The sequence below is a fragment of the Lampris incognitus genome, chromosome 18 (assembly GCF_029633865.1).
Source record: "Lampris incognitus isolate fLamInc1 chromosome 18, fLamInc1.hap2, whole genome shotgun sequence".
Classification (NCBI taxonomy): Eukaryota; Metazoa; Chordata; class Actinopteri; order Lampriformes; family Lampridae; genus Lampris; species Lampris incognitus.
In genome coordinates, this window is record NC_079228.1 from 21,569,391 (window position 1) to 21,589,962 (window position 20,572).

General features: G+C 39.8%; 1 protein-coding gene across 3 annotated transcripts; it reads left to right on the top strand.

The window, feature by feature from the left end:
- Window positions 1-7,860: 7,860 nt before the first annotated feature.
- Window positions 7,861-20,572, top strand: fam133b (family with sequence similarity 133 member B). 3 transcript variants are annotated; one of them, XM_056298442.1, is made up of 11 exons: window positions 7,861-8,013; window positions 8,692-8,789; window positions 10,379-10,457; window positions 10,679-10,819; window positions 11,687-11,719; window positions 11,891-11,962; window positions 12,960-13,058; window positions 13,497-13,535; window positions 18,545-18,634; window positions 19,134-19,184; window positions 19,611-20,572. In XM_056298442.1, exons 1-11 carry the CDS (start codon window positions 7,990-7,992, stop codon window positions 19,704-19,706), a joined length of 822 nt encoding a protein of 273 aa, XP_056154417.1. In that variant the 5' UTR covers window positions 7,861-7,989; the 3' UTR covers window positions 19,707-20,572. The 3 variants fall into 3 exon arrangements, with proteins under 3 accessions (XP_056154417.1, XP_056154418.1, XP_056154419.1); XM_056298443.1 differs by having other exon boundaries at window positions 13,500-13,535; XM_056298444.1 differs by having other exon boundaries at window positions 11,690-11,719.

A 20,572-nucleotide genomic window follows, 5' to 3' on the forward strand; every position in this document is an offset into this window, starting at 1 on the left:
GCTACCAGGGTATTCCACTAGATGACACTAGTGATCATAATCGTCATCATCATCTTCAACAACAGCAGCAGCTCCTCGAGGGAAGATGGAGGTGGATGAGTTTGAAAGAAACAGCGGGAAGAAAATTGGAAGGAAAAAGTAGAAAAGAGAAAAGCATTTCAAGTTATAGTGATGATAGTGAGAACGAAAGCGAAATCAATTGGTTGGAATAAAGTAGACTGAGAGCAAGGTCAGATTTGGAGTTTTGTCAGACAAATACGAAGTCGTGAGTTGGGTTGAGGACAAACTTGTCGGTGTCAACTTAGTTGGTGTTAAAAGAAGTGGATTGATCGTTGTTGGATGTGCTATGTGTTGTCACTAAGGGTCATGTTTCCCACTTAAAAAACGACATCTCTCATATCTGTTAATACAAGGGGTCCAAGAAACATAATAAAGTGAGCAAGCTGTTTTAGTAAAGGGAAGAACGCTAATCTTGTTTTTCTACAAGAAGCACATTCTAAATTTGAAGATGTTAATTTTTGGTCTAAACAACGGGGAGACGAAGCTTATTTCAGCCATGGCACCTCAAGATCAGCAGGGGTCGCCATTCTTCTGAAAAACTTCAAGGGTTAGATTGTATCCCATATGGCAGATGTTCATGGTCACTGGCTGATTCTTATCCTGACCCTTGACGATTTGAAATTAATTTTAATCAAAATGTATGGCTACAACGAGAGCAAAGAAAACAAAAACTATTTGAACAAATTGGCTTACAATTAGACAATCTTGAATTAACACTCAACTGATAATGTTATAATTGCAGGTGATCTTAATTTACTCCATGATGATTTTTATGATAAATATCATTCCAGATACTCTTCAAGTCACCCAAACAACACATTTACAAACTTTTGCAATAAAAAAAGTGTGACAGATGCTCAATCATAAATCTAGAATTGACCACTGGTTAATTGCAAGCCACTTGCAAGCCACTTATGAAATCAACTCTGATATTTCTGCTGCTCCACTGACTGATTACAGTGTTCTCTACCTTTATGTTAAACTTAATAACAGAAGAACATTTTCAAAGAAATATTGGAAGTTTAATACCAGTCTAATTAAAAACAATGATTACTGGCAAAAAAATAAATCACTGATTATAGAGATTATGAACTCTGAAGAACTAACAATGCCTGTCAAGAAATGGGGGTTTCTAGGGCTGGTTCTTATTTACCATTTCATTCAGTAAAAAAAGTAAAAAAGGTCACAAAAGAAAATAACTAGACATTATCAAATAGTTAAATGTGTACTGCAATAAACCTAACCCTACTGAAGAGGCTAGACAGAAAATACTAAACCTTAAACCTAAATTAGATTAAATGTATGTTCAAATAGCACAAGGGGCCTTTATTAGATCTAGAACTAAATGGATAGAAGAGGGGGGAAAGAAACTCAGCATATTTTTGCAGTCTTGAAAAAAGAAGACAGGACAAAAATAACACCAGATCCTTGATAGTTAATAATATAGAACTCACAGATGGAAAATTATCTCCTCGGAAATCCTTAAATTTTATAGCCAACTTTACACTTGTAAATTTTCTAATGAGGACTGTCACACATTCTTAAAAGATATAGCAAAATATATTCCCAAAGCTGAAGATAGCTTCAAACGAATGTGTGATAATCAAATAACAATTGCTGAACTTGATGCAGTAATTGCATGCAGTGTCTTTGTCCACGTCTGTGTCTACGTTTGTGTCTTCGTTTGATGGCTGGGAGAGTTGGTGCTGGATTGGCTGGGAGAGCTTAGTCTAGTGCATCCTGTGAGCCCTGGGCCCTGCCCAGAGATGCGCCCGAAGAGGAAACACCGAGGATGGTCTGACAGGACGCAGAAGTGGGGCAGGCTAAGCTTACTGCAAGCCCATGCAGACCGGCAGTTCCGATAACACCAAGGGCAGTCTGGCGGTGGCCTCGCCTAATGTTGACTGTGTTTTTGGTGTCGCGTGGAGTACGGGGAGGTGTGTCGGGGATGTCTGGCTGGGAGAGCCTGCATTGGATCGGCTCGGTGATCCTGGTCGGCTGCATTGGCCCTGCCTGGAGCTGTGCCCGAAGAGGAAACACTGAATGCGGTCTGACAGGGCGCGGAAGCGAGGCAGGCTAAGCTAACCGCTAGCCCATGAAGACCAGCAGTTCCAACAGTCATCCTGGCGTTTGCTCTCTTGGACAGTGATTTTTTAGTTGCTTAATATGGATATACACTACCGTTCAAAAGTTTGGGATCACCCAAACAATTTCGTGTTTTCCATGAAAAGTCACACTTATTCACCACCATATGTTGTGAAATGAATAGAAAATAGAGTCAAGACATTGACAAGGTTAGAAATAATGATTTGTATTTGAAATAAGATTTTTTTTACATCAAACTTTGCTTTCGTCAAAGAATCCTCCATTTGCAGCAATTACAGCATTGCAGACCTTTGGCATTCTAGCTGTTAATTTGTTGAGGTAATCTGGAGAAATTGCACCCCACGCTTCCAGAAGCAGCTCCCACAAGTTGGATTGGTTGGATGGGCACTTCTTTGAGCAGATTGAGTTTCTGGAGCATCACATTTGTGGGGTCAATTAAACGCTCAAAATGGCCAGAAAAAGAGAACTTTCATCTGAAACTCGACAGTCTATTCTTGTTCTTAGAAATGAAGGCTATTCCATGCGAGAAATTGCTAAGAAATTGAAGATTTCCTACACCGGTGTGTACTACTCCCTTCAGAGGACAGCACAAACAGGCTCTAACAGGTACTATTTAATGAAGATGCCAGTTGGGGACCTGTGAGGCGTCTGTTTCTCAAACTAGAGACTCTAATGTACTTATCTTCTTGCTCAGTTGTGCAACGCGGCCTCCCACTTCTTTTTCTACTCTAGTTAGAGCCTGTTTGTGCTGTCCTCTGAAGGGAGTAGTACACACCGGTGTAGGAAATCTTCAATTTCTTAGCAATTTCTCGCATGGAATAGCCTTCATTTCTAAGAACAAGAATAGACTGTCGAGTTTCAGATGAAAGTTCTCTTTTTCTGGCCATTTTGAGCGTTTAATTGACCCCACAAATGTGATGCTCCAGAAACTCAATCTGCTCAAAGAAGTGCCCATCCAACCGATCCAACTTGTGGGAGCTGCTTCTGGAAGCGTGGGGTGCAATTTCTCCAGATTACCTCAACAAATTAACAGCTAGAATGCCAAAGGTCTGCAATGCTGTAATTGCTGCAAATGGAGGATTCTTTGACGAAAGCAAAGTTTGATGTAAAAAAAATCTTATTTCAAATACAAATCATTATTTCTAACCTTGTCAATGTCTTGACTCTATTTTCTATTCATTTCACAACATATGGTGGTGAATAAGTGTGACTTTTCATGGAAAACACAAAATTGTTTGGGTGATCCCAAACTTTTGAACGGTAGTGTATGTGTTCTTAGTTTGGATATATGTGTTCTTAGTTTGGATATATGTGTTCTTAGTTTGGATATATATGTTCTTAGTTTGGATATATGTGTTCTTAGTTTGGATACGTGTTCTTGGTTTGGATATATGTGTTCTTAGTTTGGATATATGTGTTCTTAGATTGGATATATGTGTTCTAGTTTGAATATGTGTTTTTGTCTTTGTGTTGCACTGCTGTGGGCTGGGGAAAACGATAATTCATTTCATTTCACGTACGCAAATACATGGAGGGAAATGACAAATACTGAATTAGTCGCCTGTCTCCTAACAAAGCCTCTTGCTCAGACAGCCTCACGGGCGACTTTTACAGACATTTCTAGGAAAGTATAAGAGAACTGCTGCATCAAGTTTTTGTTGGAAATATTTAAAACTTGTATACTTCCACCCAGAACGAGACAAGGACAATCATCTCAATCCCTAAACCTGGCAAAGACCCTAGATTTATAGAAAACAGAAGGTCTATTACTCTTAGAAATTCAGACTGCAAACCTACATTTTCACTACTCGTCTTCAAACAGGGATCCATCCATTACCCAAACCTCTTATCCTGTTCAAACAGGGATTTCAAATCTTATTGCAGAAACACAATCAGGTTTCTTAAAAGGGAGATCAATCCACAATAATATAAGGGTGATAATGGACGTTATTGAATATAGAAACCAAATTCAAGATGATGGTTTTGTTTTTTTAGATTTCTATAAAGCCTTTGATTCTGTGGAGCATCCATTTATGTTTTTGGTACTTGAACATTTGGGTTTTGGAGTTAGATTTAGAAATCATGCCTGTGGAGGCATGGAGGTGTTTAGGAGAGATGGCAGTGGAGTTTTTAACTAGATAATTTAACACAATCTTGTAAAGTCTGAGGAGTGGAGAAGAAGCATACTGGTACTGATTTTCAAGAATAAGAGTGATGTGCAGAAATGTAGCAACTACAGAGGTGTAAAGTTGATCAGCCCCAGCATGAAAATATGGGAAAGAGTCATAGAAGCTAGGTTAAGAGGAGAGGTGACGATTAGTGAGCAGCAGTATGGTTTCATTCCATGAAAGAACTGTGAATTTCGCTTTGAGAATGTTGATTGAGAAGTATAGAGAAGGCCAGAAGGAGTTACATTGTGTATTTGTGGATTTAAAGAATGCATATGACAGAGTGTCGAGAGAGGAGTTGTGGTACTGTATGAGGAAGTCAGGAGTCGCAAAGAAGTATACTATAAGAGTGTTGTAGGATTTGTATGAGGGAAGTTTGACAGTGGTGAGGTGTGCAGTCGGAATGACAGATGGGTTCAAGGTGGAGGTGGGATTACATTAAGGCTCTGAGCCCTTTCTTGTTTGCAATGGTGATGGACAGGTTGACAGATGAGATCAGGCAGGAATCTCCATGGACTATGATGTTCGCTGATGACATTGTCATCTGTAGCGATAATAGGGTGCAAGTTGAGGAGAGCCTGGAGAATTGGAGGTACACAGTGGAGGGAAGAGGAATGAAAGTCAGTAGGAGCAAGGTGGAATACATATGCATGAATGAGGGAGGACAGCGTGGTGAGGATACAAGGAGTAGAGGTGACGAAGGCATATGAGTTTAAATATTGGGGGTCAACTGTTAAAAGTAATGGGGAGTCTGGAAGAGAGGTGAAGAAGAGAGTGCAGGCAGGGTGGAGTGGGTGGAGAAGACTGTCAGGAGTGATTTGCAACAGAAAGGTACCACCAAGAATTAAAGGGAAGGTTTACAGGATGGTTGTGAGACCAGCTATGTGATATGGTTTGGAGACAGTGGCACTGACGAAAAGACAGGAAGTGGAGCTGGAAGTGGCAGAGTTGAAGATGTTAACATTTTCACTGGGAGTGACGGAGAAGAGTATATTAGAAGAGAGGGACTGCTCAGGTTGGACAGTTTGGAGACAAAGCAAGAGAGGCAAGATTGAGATGGTTTGGACATGTGTGGAGGAGAGCTGCTGGGTATATTGGGAGAAGGTACTGAGTATGGAGCTGCCAGGGAAGAGGAAAAGAGGAAGTCAAAAGGGGAGGTTTATGGATGTGGTGAGGGAAGACATGCAGGTGGCTGGTGTGACAGAGGAAGATGCAGAAGGACAGGAAGCGATGGAAACGGACGATCTGCTGTGGTGACTCCTAACGGGAGCAGCCAAAAGGAAAAGGAAAAAAAAAGTAGTAGTAGTTGAATTTAGAAATCTAGTTAGTGAACTGTATCAAAATATTAGCAGTTCTGTCATATTACCTAGTGGCACTACCCCCAGCATTAAGGTTAATGTAGGAATTCCTCAAGGCTGTTCACCATATTTGTTTATCTTAGTTACAAAAATGTTAGCAATTTACATTAAGAATTGTGATGCCATTAAAAAATTATCTGTATTAGGTACAGATATTATCATCCGTCAACTGGCTGATGATACAACGATATTCTTAAAAGACAGACATAAAAATCCAACACAGACATCAAATTCCAACAACTACTGAAAAAATTAAGAAATTCTCCAAAGATTCAGCGTTAACATTAAACTTAAACAAATGTGAACTATTTAGTATACATGATACACCACTAAAAGATAGTTGTAATGTTCTATCAAGTCAGAAATCAAATACCTAGGAGCTTACCTTACAAAAGACCAAAAACAAAGTCAATCTTTGAATGTAGAAAATAAAATAAAAGGAAGTAAAGCCAAGTTAAATTCATGGCTCCAAAGAGACCTTTCAATACTTGGTCAAATTTATCTAACAAAGGTGGAATGTTTATCAAGCTGTATTTATCCCATCTACTCTAATGCCATTCCAAATAAATCGATAAAATATGTTAACCAAATTACTCTAATTTTCATTTGGAGAAACAAACCACATTATATGAAAAAAAATAGTTAAAGAAATAAAGGATGGTGGCCAAAAGTTATTGATTTGGATTGCTTCAATGGAACTTTAAAAATTAACTGGCTAAAATCTTTGATCAAACATAGCAACTCCTTTTGGTACTGTATTCCAAATTTGTTCTAATGACGGACATCAGTATAATCTACCTGTATCATTATTGGAGTTCCACAAACAAATACTGTTATATTGGAAAATGTTATAGATACATAACTTTTCACCCCATATTACCATACTCTGGAATAATAGATATGCATTGTACTGAAACAAATCTTCATTTAATGAAGATTGGTATGGGAGAAATATATGGTCTATAGTTGACTTAATGGATGCTGGTGGTAATTTCTTAGATTATGAACAATTCTGCACTAAACATAATTTCAACCCTTCAAAATCAGACTTTATTGATTTACACAAAGCACTTCCTCTAGAATATGTCTTCCTAACAAAAAATATATTGGCACACCAACCTATACTGCAACTGGCCCCACTGTCAATTCAAGGGATTTTAATCCTGGACAAAATAATTTAGTAATAATTTGATAAGAAACTGTCTTACTAAAAAATTATTCCCCAGAGACAAAGAAAGAAAAGAAAAAAGACATCCTACACAAATTTGATAAAAATTAAATTGATAGACTAACACTTGTATCCAACACTCCCTATAGCCCGCAAACAATGTATCTAACACTTCCTATAGCCCCCCAAACAAAAGAAAGACACTTGAAAATTATGAACATTTATCCTTCAAAAGAGTTACTTAGGCTACGTTTTAATATTAATGACATTATATGCATGCTTTCTTAAAATGATATTGAAAATCTGAAAATGATATTGAAACTACATACCATATATTTTTCTCATGTAATGTAATACATACATTCTGGCTTGACATCCACAAATGGATAAAACAAAAAATTTCAGAATTTCCAGCTTCAGTCTCTAGAAACAATATAACATTTGGTATGATATTGCAAAACTAAAAGGATGAACTCTGTTATAATGTAGTTCTATGTCTAGCAAAGAATTGTATCCATAAGAATCGACTCTTGAAATCATCCCTCAAATTTGTTATCTTCCTAAATGAATTTAAATTATACTTCCATCCATCCATTATCCAAGCCGCTTATCCCAGTTGGGGTCGCGGGATGCTGGAGCCTATCCCCGCAGTCATTATTTGTACTTGGTATCTTTAAAACAAGGAATAAAAGCATGAAAGATGTGATTTTTTTAAAATCCCCGCCGAATTATATAACTAAGATAAAACTGAATTTCCCTCGAGTGATAGTTGATATATATTTCTTTATTTATCTCATTTTATATTTTTGTCTTTTTTTGTTATTTCTCTAAGTCATGCCGTTCAGAACTTATTATTTAAAGCAACATCTCTCTTTATGTTTATGATTCTGTTCATGACTGCCAAGTTGTGGTTCCCTTTGTCAATTTCTTTGTGGTTTTCTAATACCCGTTTAAACGTCATTGTTGAAAAAGACGAAGAAGAACAGTCAGAAGAGGAAGATTCAGAAGAAGAAGAATCAGAAGAAGAATCCTCACAGTGCGTCATGTACGCAGACGCTAGCACAGCGGCGCTAATGTTTACAAGCTAATTCTGTTGCGAGATCTTCCCCGTTTATCGAAACAATTCAATATGGGGAAGAGAGATAATCGAGTGGTGAGTTATTTACTATATTATTTACACACAGATACGCATATGCGAATTTTAATAGATCGTTAGGCGGTGCAGCAGTTAGCGTTGTCGTCTTAAACACTAGACTGCGGCAGCTAAGCTAATATTAGCCTAAATAGCTACACAATACCGCAGTTGTCGGTGACTTGGCCATTAGTGAGCTAATGCTAGCGTCAACTAGTAGCCTAGCTAACGTTAGCATTTGAGGCCTTGTATATACTCACAGCAAACGGGTTTAGATATCGCCCAATTTTCTCCGTCCAAACATATTAGGGAACGTTTTCACGTTAAAATCCGTGAAAACTGGCCTAGCGGTTTGTGAATGGAAGTTGGGTTTGTGAATGAAAGTAAACATGGCGGGCTCATTAAAGCTGCGCTAGCTGGAGCTTGCAGTGGTGTAAATAAACAAATCCAGCTCGTTGTAGCAAATCATCTGAGTCTGAAGACATTTATGAAAGTCATTGACGATTAACTCTGTTAAAAAAACTATCAAATGTAAATCTCGTCACAGTGTACTTAAGATGATTGAGCTATCTATTGTGGCTGATGATATATGTAAGGTTTATTCACGGTCCATTATATTGTCGACTCAGCAAACCTTTCCAGAGGACTCCGTGAAAATGCATCTTATTGTCTGAATGTGTCTTCATTTCTGTTTTACAGGCTTATGTCAACCCGATAGCTGCCGCAAGAGCCAGAGGACCCGTCCAGTCATCTGGACCTACCATTCAAGATTATCTGAGTCGGCCGCGGCCAACATGGCAAGTACCGACCCAGACTATTTCATGTTTGCCAGTAGCATAAGTGCTTGCTTCAAGTTCGCTACCTCGAAGTGATGTTGGCATGAGGAAACCTCTCTCCGTGTTATCTTTCTTTCGTTAATATTTTCTGTGTCCTGCATTTCTGTACCTTAGATGCTATGAATGATACACATCTGCAATGACTTTTTGGGGATTGAATTCTTAAGTGCTTGAAGTATAATATGGTGATGCAATTGGTTACTTGTTGCATGTGCCTGGGCTTTGTAAGGTGAAGAAGGCATAGCACTTAGGTTTAGCAGACTCAACAGTGTTCTCACAGCTTTAATTTTTAAGTGTAAAGACTGGCACTTAATTTCACAGTGAAGTCTTTGTTAACCATAATGTCAGCCTGTCTCCCCTGTGGCATGTCACAGTGTAGCAAGCCAGAGCTCAAGATCTCTCTCAGCAGCTGGATAGCTCAGTCAACAGCTGGAAGAATGCCAGCTTTCCCAGATCGGGGATTCAACCCCCGGTTGGGATGAGTCTCTAGTAAGAGTCTGTGACTTAGACTATGTTATACAAGTCAACTACCTCTCAGATAGAATAGAATACATTTTATTTGTCATTGTACATATGTAGAACGAAATTCATTCTCTGCATTTAACCCATCCTAGCTGTGTAGCTAGGTGCAGTGGGCAGCCACCGTGCAGCACCCGGAGACCAGCTCCAGTTATTTCTTCTTATTGCCTCAGTCAGGGGCACAGACGGGAGTATCAACCCTAACATACAAGTCTTTTATGTCACTTTGAATAAAAGCGTCTGCTAAATGAAATTGTAATTATAAATCTACACTATTTCTTGGGTCTGCTTTATGGAGCGTTGCCATGTCCTGGTTTGCCACAGCAATGATGAGAAGTGAGTTGTACATAATAGCATAACAACTGTACTTCACAAAGGTACTTCAAAATTAGCCAACAGTTTTCTTGTTTTCATATATCCGCCGGTCAAATGTGAAACTTTTATGCAGTATGAGCACGGTTTGTTTTTGCTTTGTTTAGTAGTTTTTTCTTCTTCCTTCTTTAAAAAAAAAGACTTTGTGGTGTGATATGACTTTATCAGCTGTTTGAGATTGTTTCAAATCTGTTGAAAGAATTTAATTTTGAATACAGTAACTCATTTTTGAAACTACACTTGCCATTTTCTCCCAGTTGATTTAGCCTTTGGACTTGTAGATACTCAAAATGTCTTGTTTCCAGTAAATTCAAGACAGAGCCCATTTGCAGCATGCATAGAGCACTATCCCAATGAGTGGGAATGTAAGGCTGTTTGGTGGAACATATTATTAAATTGCTTTAAACTTGGGACACCCCTATGGCTGTGAATGGATCAGCTGACAGGATGTTACCTACAGATATGCATAATATACTGAGCATCATGGCTACTTTACAAGAACTTTGTGGATTTGAGTTGACATTGGGTTTTAATGTCAGAAAACTGAGTTTTTGGATTAATTCTGTCAGGTTTCGTCTCAGAATTGTGAATTGGATTCAGATGTAAGCCCAACCTTATCAACTCTATAAGCACTTATATACTGTGTTTCTCCTCATCAGGGAAGAGGTGAAAGAGCAACTGGAAAAGAAGAGGAAGGGCTCCAAAGCCCTGGCTGATTTTGAGGACAAAATGAATGAGGTATGATTCCACAATAAGAATAACTGACAATAGAATAATAACAACTTACAACCCATACAATTACTATCCCCTTCCTTTCCTTCATATTGTCTTTTACTGTCATATAATACTTGCTGTTTGCATGTGTAGATTAGGTTTTTTGTTTAGAAAATAGTTGAAAACCACTGATCAGTCATACAGCTAGCTTAACAGGGTTACCCTAAAATTGAATTGTTTTTCAGAGATGGAGAAAGGAGCTGGCAAAAAATAGAGAAAAGCTATTGGGTGGAGGTGACAAGGAGAAGGAAAAAAAGGCAATGGATAAAGACAAAAAGATAATTGATAAGGAAAAAGAGAAGGAGGAGAAGAAAGAGAAAAAAGAGGTATGTCTCCTATTAGAAATTTTAAAACCCCTAGAAATTCATTTGTTTTACAATGTATTTGCATCTTTACCATACACTGTATGAATTAGGGCCAAAATAAATAGTCAACTAATCTGTCGAATGATAGTCGATCATAATTTTGACTATTGATTTATCATTTTAATCACTCCATTTTTTTGTTTGATCAGTTTATTTTCATGGTGTTATTTGAGATTGATTTTTTTTTTCATCCGACTAACAAGATTCGAAAATGTTAAGAATAAGGTAGTAGCAACATTGTGGAGCCAGAGTGTATAAATGAATTTTTTTTTTTACAAATAGACAGCGTATGGTGGTTTTTTTCTGTATTGTTATTTAGCATTGCAAATGTAGCTTTGTATACAAATCAAGTGTCTTTACCAACCGGTTCCACCAATAAATAATATTGTTTTGTATTGTGTTAACTCGCAATTTAGTTACCATCTCCACAGAATGAGGCTGCTATCTTGCTGGTGGCAGGACCTGTGCCTCAGTATTAAAAGCTCTGAATCTGCAGGTTAATTTAGATATGTTTCTCTGGTCTTGCTGTTAATAGCAATGTGACATGTTTTTGTTTGGAGTAGCTTGGAGGGCTTGGTGGGGTAATGCCAGACATGTATGGTCTGGTCCTTTCATGACAACAACCTGAGAAACTTTCTGATTAAGCTAAATGAGCCTTTTTGTGCTTAGTTTTGTGTAATTTTTACTGTTTTTTTAAAAAATCATTTTCATTGGTGCTTAAAACAATATATCACTTAAACACTTCTACTACTTGAAGTCAATTTTCCCAAAGATTTAAGAACTTGTAAATTTGCCTCAATTTCTCACTTGTTCTTTGTTTGTTTTTAGAAGAAGAAGAAGGATAAGAAGAAATCCAATCGGGTGAGGAAAGCTCTCCCGCATTTTAGCTGTCAACTGCCTGAAGTTGTACTGAAATAAACTCCCTGTTCTCTGAATCAGTTTGATATATGATCCAATTGACAAATTATTGTATCAATTGTCTATGCATGACCTCAAGTCTAATGAGCTCTGCTTTCATTGTGTTTGGTCAAGCATTCTTCATCTTCCTCCTCTTCATCGAGTTCTGATTCCTCCAGCAGCTCTTCCTCAGAATCTGAAGACGAGGTAATTCACACAATAACTTTAAGATCTGACACTATAGTGTGGTGCTTATCATGAACGGATATATCTTTTGTTTCACAGACAGATGTGTAAAACACTTCTGACCCATATTGTTTCATTGCAGTAAGATCCCCTTAAATAAGTATTGTTCCTGGAATCAATACACATTACACTGGGAGTCACTCAGGTGCATGTAAAATGTTCAGAGTTTAAGCACAGCCATTAAATACTTTTCTTTTCAGTTAATTAAAAGAAATTGCCTGAGAAAACCCTTCTGTTGTTGCTCCTTTGACTGCAAGTCACATCTTGTGTAGTTGCATTGAACTTTGCTCGTGAGTGGCAAAGCATTAATGTGCTGCTGAAAGTTACACATGACACGCAACCCACATAAACCCTGTAGAATACATTTTTATAGGTTCTCCTGTTTGCCTTTTTGTTTTAGTCCTGTTCTATCAAAGATACACCTGACTCAAGGAACCTTATCGCTCTATCTGGGTTAGCTACCAGCTTTGTTTGAAAACACTCAACCCCTTCCCAGTACTAATCTACCTCTATCCACCCTCCCCAATGAGGTAGTTACTGCTGTTATAGCCCCCCAAGCAGAACTCTGTTACTTGACCCCACTGTGTGTGCGAAAGCAATCCTAACTTCATCACTTAACATATGCTTAAAAAGGTGATCTTGTTAGATATCTCGCGTTAACTACATTTTACAGAGGTAATGATAAGAAAGCTTGGGAGGTGGGGATAATTTTTTTGACAGGTTATCACATCTCTGATAAACAGTTGTCTGTAAAAGTTGGTCAAAAGTACTTATTTACAAAGTATCAAAATAAAAATTCTGTATTCGGGTATTGAATGTCAAGTAACTGATATTAACAGTCCAAGGAATTTGCAACTCATATGTTATATAAAAAGTATATGAACGATATCAAATAGTTTCTAATGTAGCAACACAGTAACATGTTTGTTTTTGGTTGCATTTGTCCTCTTGATTACAGGATGAAAAGAAGAGTTTGAAAAAGAAGCGGAAAAGGAAGAAGTCCTCAGCCAGAAAAGCATCAGATGGTTCAGCTGTAGAGTCAGACGCTGAGAGCAAGGTTGGTTCAGGTTGCTAACACAAGCACAGCCCACTCTCCTTCTACTATGTGCTGTTGTTTTTTGTTTTTCTTGCCCTTTTGTATCTGTTTAAGTCGGAGAGTACTGCTGGTGTCGTGTGTGGCTGCCGCTTCTCCCTCTTGAAGTCCCCCCTTTCCATCGACCCCTGTATATTTGTGCTATGTTTATCTGTTGTATTGTTTCACCGATGTTTATTGTAAAGCGACTTTGAGTGTTAGAAAAGCGGTATATAAGTTTAATTTATTATTATTATTGTTATTATGTGTACTGTTCAGTTGGAAATAATTTAGCCTTATGCAATAATTTTTCAATCCAAAATTCAAATCTTGCCGCATGATTATTTTTTTCTAAGGTGGACCTCATGTAAAGCTTTGAAAGCACCAGTTTTGAGTCTAAATGCTTTTGTTTTTTCTCCCAAGAAGAAGAAAAGAATAAAGGAGGAAGGGGACAAAGACAAGGTAATTTAATTTACTCATCATTTCCTGGCCTTAATGAAAATCAGCAAGTAATGACGTGTAGTGCCTGACGAATAAATCGGCTTGCTGATATTGTCGGCCAATATGAGCTTGCGGATAAATCCGTATTGGCGTTTATAACGGCCGATAAATGACAACCCATTGAGACTGGATGCAATATTTGCGTGTATGTCCCTTTACGAACGGATGTGACGTTTGCCTGCTTCTTCCTTTAGAGCCGGATGTAATGTGAGCGTGATGTAGGTGATGTCATCATTCTCAAGACATGTGACCGATGAAATGCATCGTGATTCGCTGAGACACATTTGGGGAAGGCAAAATGCATTATGGAATGCATTTTTTTGTTTCTTTTGTCAGCGCTCTTAGCCCGTTCCTCCTTATCAAGGAAGTGGGCCTAAGAGTACATCTGTTGTCATCTTACAAAGCTGTGATTGCAAACATTCCCAAATCCTCTATGAATATATGAGTACACGTGGACTTTGAAACTCTAGTTAATGGTAACGCCTATTTGCATATGAAGCTGATGGTTGGTTTTGGTCGTTATGCAACTGTATTGTTTATAAGGGTGGTGATTCCTGCAGTCAGTTTAGACTGAAGAGGTCACTTGGATGAGTGATTAACCGTTTCTGTCAATAAACATATGTTTTAGAATATTTTTTTAGAGAGCACCTTAGGTCATAATGGGTTAAAAAAGAAACGTAGAGACGGAAGATGGATCCTTCAACCATCTTATGAGTATTATTGCGTAGTATACACTCCCACTGTGGCAACACGCGTGTTAGGAACGTCAAACATCAGCTGACCCAAGCAGAGTAGACCACAGCGGAGATCATCTGTGTTCATGGTAAGCTGATAATTGTCACGTGAAATACATTACATATATAGTAATAAATATCCCCCATCACTTTTACTTTTAGCCTAAATAAGCCTGACAACATTCATGTCAGCCATGCATGGTTTTGCTGTGGTAACGTGAAAGCGGTTCTTTCAGTCAAACATCAAAATTACATTTAATGTTTGGTAGTTAAGTGGTGTATGCTAAGCTGTTGACAAACTTGAATGTAGGTATGAAACAGTATGGCAGTTGTAGTGCGTAAACAAACAACAGTCTTATAATTTCTCTCTCATCACTTTTAAAAGTTCTCTGGCAACATCGCTTACAGCAGCTTATAATGCTGTCCATTGCTAAATTAAGTTACCCACAAAGTTAGCAAATGCGATGTTTGTCAGTGCAAGACCGCTAACATTAATGAGTGTTTAAACTACGTATAGCGTTAAACTTATTCTGCCTAAATGAAGCAATGGCAAATTTATCTGCGACTCGCGTGTCTAGTTAGTCGGTGCATTGGAGACACTTAAATAAACGTGAGCTGAACCCGTATTTCCCAGAGTACAAGTCGCACCGGAATATGTTGCACTCAGCAGAAAACATGTTGCGAGGAAAAAAACATATAAGTCGCTTCATTGTATAAAGTACATTTATATGGTGGTACAGTATTTTAAATTGAGTCGCAAGTTTAAATGGTGCCATCTAGTGGGCTTAGTTCAAATGAAACGTATTCGTCCGACAAAATTACATTGTATAAGTCGCTTTGGAATTCTGAGTCGCAGGACCAGCCAGACGGGTAAAAAAACGGTGACGTATAGTCCAAGAAATATGGTAACATGGCTTGGTAGCCAAACAAAGTTGTCTAGCTACACATAACAAATAGTCAGCAATTGACTGATACTGAACCTGATGTTTTAATCTATTTTACTTTTATTTATTCTTTGTTTAAATGATCAGTTATTGACCCATACTGAACATACAATGCTGATGTTTATTTACTAACTATTTAATTTTTACTTTTTATTGGTCAGCAATTGACTGATGCTGAACATACAGTACTAATGTTTATTTAGCCATTTTATTTGTATTTATTTATTTTCTCAGTGTTCATTTCTAGAATGGGTTGACAATAATAATGTTAAATATTCTTTAACAAAAAGTTTAAGAAAGCGTCCTTCTGAGTACTTTTGCATAGTCATATTGGTACACAATCCACCTAGAAAGGGTCTATTTTCATTCCCGCTCAAAAATTCACTGTATCAGCTGCCCAATAACCCTGTGGACCGACCACCCACGGGGATAAGCATTGGGATAGGGTGCAATGCAGGCCGGGTGGCAGGCAAAGGCAGGGACCAGGACGTGCCGACTTCCCGCATTGCAAACTGGTCCTTGGGACATAGGATGTCACCTCTCTAGCAGGGAAGAAGCCTAAGTTGGTGCGGGAGGTGGAGCGGTACTAACTAGATATAGTTGGGCTCACCTCCACACATAGCACAGGCTCTGGTACCAAATTCATGGAGAGGGGCTGGACTCTTTACTTTTCTGGAGCTGGCCTAGGTGACAGGCGTCGGGCGGGTGTGGGGATACTCGCAAGTCCCCGGTTGAGCACCAGGGGAGGGTCGCCTCTATATGACTGAGTCACTGGGGGAAGGCTCTGGCTGTTGTGTGTGCTTATGCACCGAATGGTAGTTTGGGGTATCCAGCCTTCTTGGATTCTCTGGGTGGTGTCCTGGATAGGGTTCTGCCTGGGGACTCAATAGTTCTGCTGGGGGACTTCAATGCTCACGTGGGCAACGATAGAGAAACCTGGAGGGGCTTGATTGGGAGGAATGGCCTCCCCGATCGGAACCCGAGCGGTGCCTTGTTATTGGACTTGTGTGAGAGTCATGGATTGGCCATAACAAACACCATGTTCGAACATAAGGTAGTTCATAAATGTACATGGTACCAGAACACCTTAGGCCGAAGATTGATAATAGACTTTGTGGTTGTATCATCAGATCTGCAGCCGTATGTTTTGGACACTCGGGTGAAGAGAGGAGCAGAGCTGTCAACTGATCACCACCTGGTAGTGAGTTGGATCAGATGATGGGGAAGGCTGCCAGACAGACCTGGCAAACCCAAACATGTACTGAGGGTGAACTGGGAATGTCTGGCAGAGGCCCCTGTCTGTGAGGTCTTCAACTCCCACCTTCGGAAAAAGTTGTTGTGTATCCTGAGGGAGGCTGAAGACATGGAGTCTGAGTTGGCCATGTTCAAAGCCTCTATTGCAGATGCAGCAGGTAGGAGCTGTGGTCATAAGTTCATTGGTTCCTGTCGAGGTGGCAACCTAAGAACCTGCTGGTGGACACTGGCGTTGAGGGAAGCCGTCAGGCTGAAGAAGGAGGCCTTTCGGGCTTGGTTGGCCCAGGGGTCCCCTGAAGCAGCAGACAGGTACCGGGAGGCCAGAAGGGCTGTGGCTTCGATGATCATTGATGCAAAAACTCGGGCATGGGAGGAGTTCGGCGAGGCTATGAAGGAGGACTTTCGGTTGGCCTCAAGGAAGTTCTGGCAAACCATCCAGTGACTCAGGAAGGGGAAGCAGGGCTTGTCTCAGGCTGTGTTCAGTCGGGGAGGGGAACTGCTGACCTGGACTGGGGATGTTGTCGGGTGGTGGAAAGAACACTTTGAGGAGCTCCTGAACCCAGCTAACATGTCCACAGTGGAGGAGGTAGAGTCTGTCGACTCGGGGGAATCCCCACCCATATTCCTGGCAGAGGTCTCTGAGGTAGTTAAGAAGCTCCTCAGTGGCAAGGCGCTGGGTATGGATAAGATTTGCCCTGAGATGCTGAAGGCTCTGGACATTGTTGGGCTGTCTTGGCTGACACACCTCTTCAGTGTCGCGTGGAGGTCAGGGACAGTACCTGTGGAGTGGCAGACTGGGGTGGTGGTTCCCATATTTAAAAAAGGGGACCGGAGGGTTTGTTCCAGTTATCAGGGCATCATACTGCTCAGCCTTCCTGAGAAAGTATACTCTAGGGTGCTTGAAAGGAGGCTCCGACTGATTGTCGAACATTGGATCCAGGAGGAACGATGTAGATTTCATCTGGCTGTGAAACAACAGACTAACACTTTACTCTTGCGGAGGTGCTGAGGGAGGCATGGGAGTTTGACCAGCCAGTCTGCATATGTTTTGTGGACTTGGAGAAGGCTTACAACCGTGTACCACAGGGCACTCCGTGGGGGTGGGGGGGGGTACTGCGGGAGTATGGGGGTACCGGGGCAGTTGCTACAAGCCATCTGGTCCTTTTATAACCAAGGTGAGAGCTGTGTCTGCATTCTTGGCACAAAGGCAAACACGTTTTTGGTGGGTGTCGGACTCTGCCAAGGTTGTCCCTTGTTTCCAATTCTGTTTGTGATATTCATGGACAGGATCTCAAGGCGCAGCCAGGGTGGGGAGTGTGTCCATTTTGGGAACCCGAGAATTGCATCTCTGCTCTTCGCAGATGATTTCTTTTTTTTTTGGCTTCATCAGAACGCGACCTCCTGCGCACACTGGGGTGGTTTGCAGCTGAGTATGAAATGGCCAGGATGAGAGTCAGCACCTCTAAGTCTGAGGCCATGGTTCTCTTCTGGAAAATGGTGGATTGCTCCCTCCAGGTTGGGGATGAGTTGTTGCCTCAAGTGAAGGAGTTCAAGTATCTCAGGGTCTTGTTCACAAGTGAGGGTAGGATGGAGAAGGAGATTGACAGGCGGATTGATGCAGCATCAGCAGCAATGCGGACGTTGTACCGGACTGTTTTGGTGAAGGGGGAGCTGAGCCAGAAGGCAAATCTCTCAATTTACCAGTCAATCTTCGTTCTAACTCTCACCTATGGTTCCTGGCCTGGGAACCCCTTGAGATCTCCCAAGAGGAGCTGAATGGTGTTGCTGGGGAGAGGGAGTGCCCTACTTAGCATGCTCCCACCGCGACCCGACCCCGGAGAAGCAGCTGATGATGAGATGAGGCCGCCCAATTGGTAATAAGGGAATTTTTTCCCCTCTAAAATCGCTATTGGTCTCAAAAATCCCATATCGGTCAGGTGCTAATGAAGTGAGCTAAAAATATTAGATAATGAGTCAAGCACCTTAAGTTGAAATTCATTTGTACCTAATGTGCTGCCGCAAACCTTGTGTCCTTCAGGAAGAAAAGAGCCGTCGAAGGAAGAGGAAGGCTGAGCGAAGTCATAAAGAGTCCTCAGACTCATCTGCTGACTCTGATGGAGAGGAGAGTGTAAGTACATGAAGTTCTATAGGTATATACAGGAATCAGTCCATTACAAGTGTTAGTGATTATGGGTTGAAACACTTGACTACAATTTGTTTTGCTTTTCTTTAATGTGGTATTAGTTTGTAATGAAAACATTGATACTGGAATTAGTAATGGCCCAGATATTGTGACAACACTGACATGAATTTGCGTCCATAGGAGTAGTATATCCATAGCTGACCAACAAATTATCTATAGCTGCACAGTAATCAAAACAAATAATCAGATCTGTACTTGATGTCAGCAAATATTCAGTCACGTTGATATGATTTTGTGTTTATAAAATGACAGGCTACCATACGATTGCGCAATTGAATATTACCATTTTACTAAATGGTACTCAACTAAAGGTTGGCTGCATCAGCTTGCACTCATTTCAGTTTAGTGCAATTGGCCACTGTCATTGTGAAACCAGAGAACTTTTCCTGACATATTTTCCCATTTCTACTTTTGCTTGTTCTAGGTTGAAGCCAAGAAGAAAAAGAGAAGTAGTGAGGAGAAAGAAAGAATTACAGTAAGCCTCTTACTCAATTTTTAAAGATCCAGTAAATTGAGTCTAGAGTTTGGTTCAATGCAGCTAGACTTGCTGGAGAATGGGGTGTCTAAAAAAGAGACCTAAGAGCAAAAGAAATTCAAATGATGGTTTTAAATTTTTTTTAAAAAAGATGCATTTTTAAATCCGTTGGGTGGATTTAAATCCATTGGGTGGATTTAAAAATATATATCTTGATTTGTTCCTCTGGGTTTTTTTTCTCAATTTTTAGCAATTCACTGCACATGAATAGATTTACGTGTAGTGCTTGAGATGAAGAACAACTTCTGAATAACTAATATGAGCAAACATCTTAAACGCAATAGTGGAAAGATTTAATACACTATTGCAACACTGAAATATATGCAATATAATCCTGTTACCTCAGTGTCTTAATCTATTTTGTAGGAAAAGTCCAAGAAGAAGAGGAAAAGGAAACATAAGAAGCATGGGAGGAAGAAGAAGAAGAAGACAGCATCTCACTCAGGCTCAGAGTACGACTAGGATGTGTTGCTTTTAGATCCTCACATCCTCTATCTGACAATTTGCTCATAGATTTGTGTTTTGTTATTTTTGGCCTGGAACCTTTAAAAACGTCTCCCATTCAACGTTGGACATCCCACCTGGGGAAGGAAGCTATATTTTTTTCTTTAATGCTGGTTTCTTTCAGTGATTGAAAACTTTGATTTGGCAGGTTAAAAAGAACCTTAACTTAAAGGATATTTCTCCTACATGGCAACTATACAGCTTTTGTTTATTTTACTACCATATTTTTTATTTTTATGCTCTTTTTCCTAGCTGATATTAAAAAATTTGAATTCCATATCTGCCAGAGGCCGTTATGTGACCCGTCACAAGGATTCAAGTGGCTTAGCGAAGGCAAATGGCCAATTGTTTGGACTAGGCTTGAGATTTTTCCACTTTTGAAATCCTTATGTGTATAAGTGGAAAAGGCCGTGGGCCCCAGTGTACATTTGTGATTCATCAAGAGCCTGGTTTTCCTCTCGCAGTTACAAGTTATATTGTGAAGGGGTCCTATTTTAGCAGCACTAATTTTGATTTTATCTATGCTGGCTCTCCAAGTTCCAGTGTTTTACACCTGGACATCTTGTATTTATAATTCTGAAGTCACTTGACAGTGAGGCTGTTATGCTAGTGCCTGTGTCATGCATGTATACCCAGTGACCTCTCTTTGTCTTGCCAGCCTCATATTGAAGTTGGACTTGTGATAGAAATGTCAGTTATGGTCAACATTTATACAAGGGAAACTGTTCCACTAAAAGATGAGTTGACTTCCACAGAATAAAGTATTCTTGTTTTAGTCTCGACCTCAGGTATTTATTTTTAACTTCAATCATGCATTTGGAGGA

What these genes read in the sequence shown, in the direction of transcription:
- fam133b (XM_056298442.1), top strand. Translation starts at nt 7,990, where the DNA reads ATGGGGAAGAGAGATAATCGAGTG. An exon ending in TTGAGGACAAAATGAATGAG is followed by an intron (nt 10,458 to 10,678) that starts GTATGATTCCAC and finishes ATTGTTTTTCAG; the next exon opens with AGATGGAGAAAGGAGCTGGC. An exon ending in AGGAGAAAGAAAGAATTACA is followed by an intron (nt 19,185 to 19,610) that starts GTAAGCCTCTTA and finishes TCTATTTTGTAG; the next exon opens with GAAAAGTCCAAGAAGAAGAG.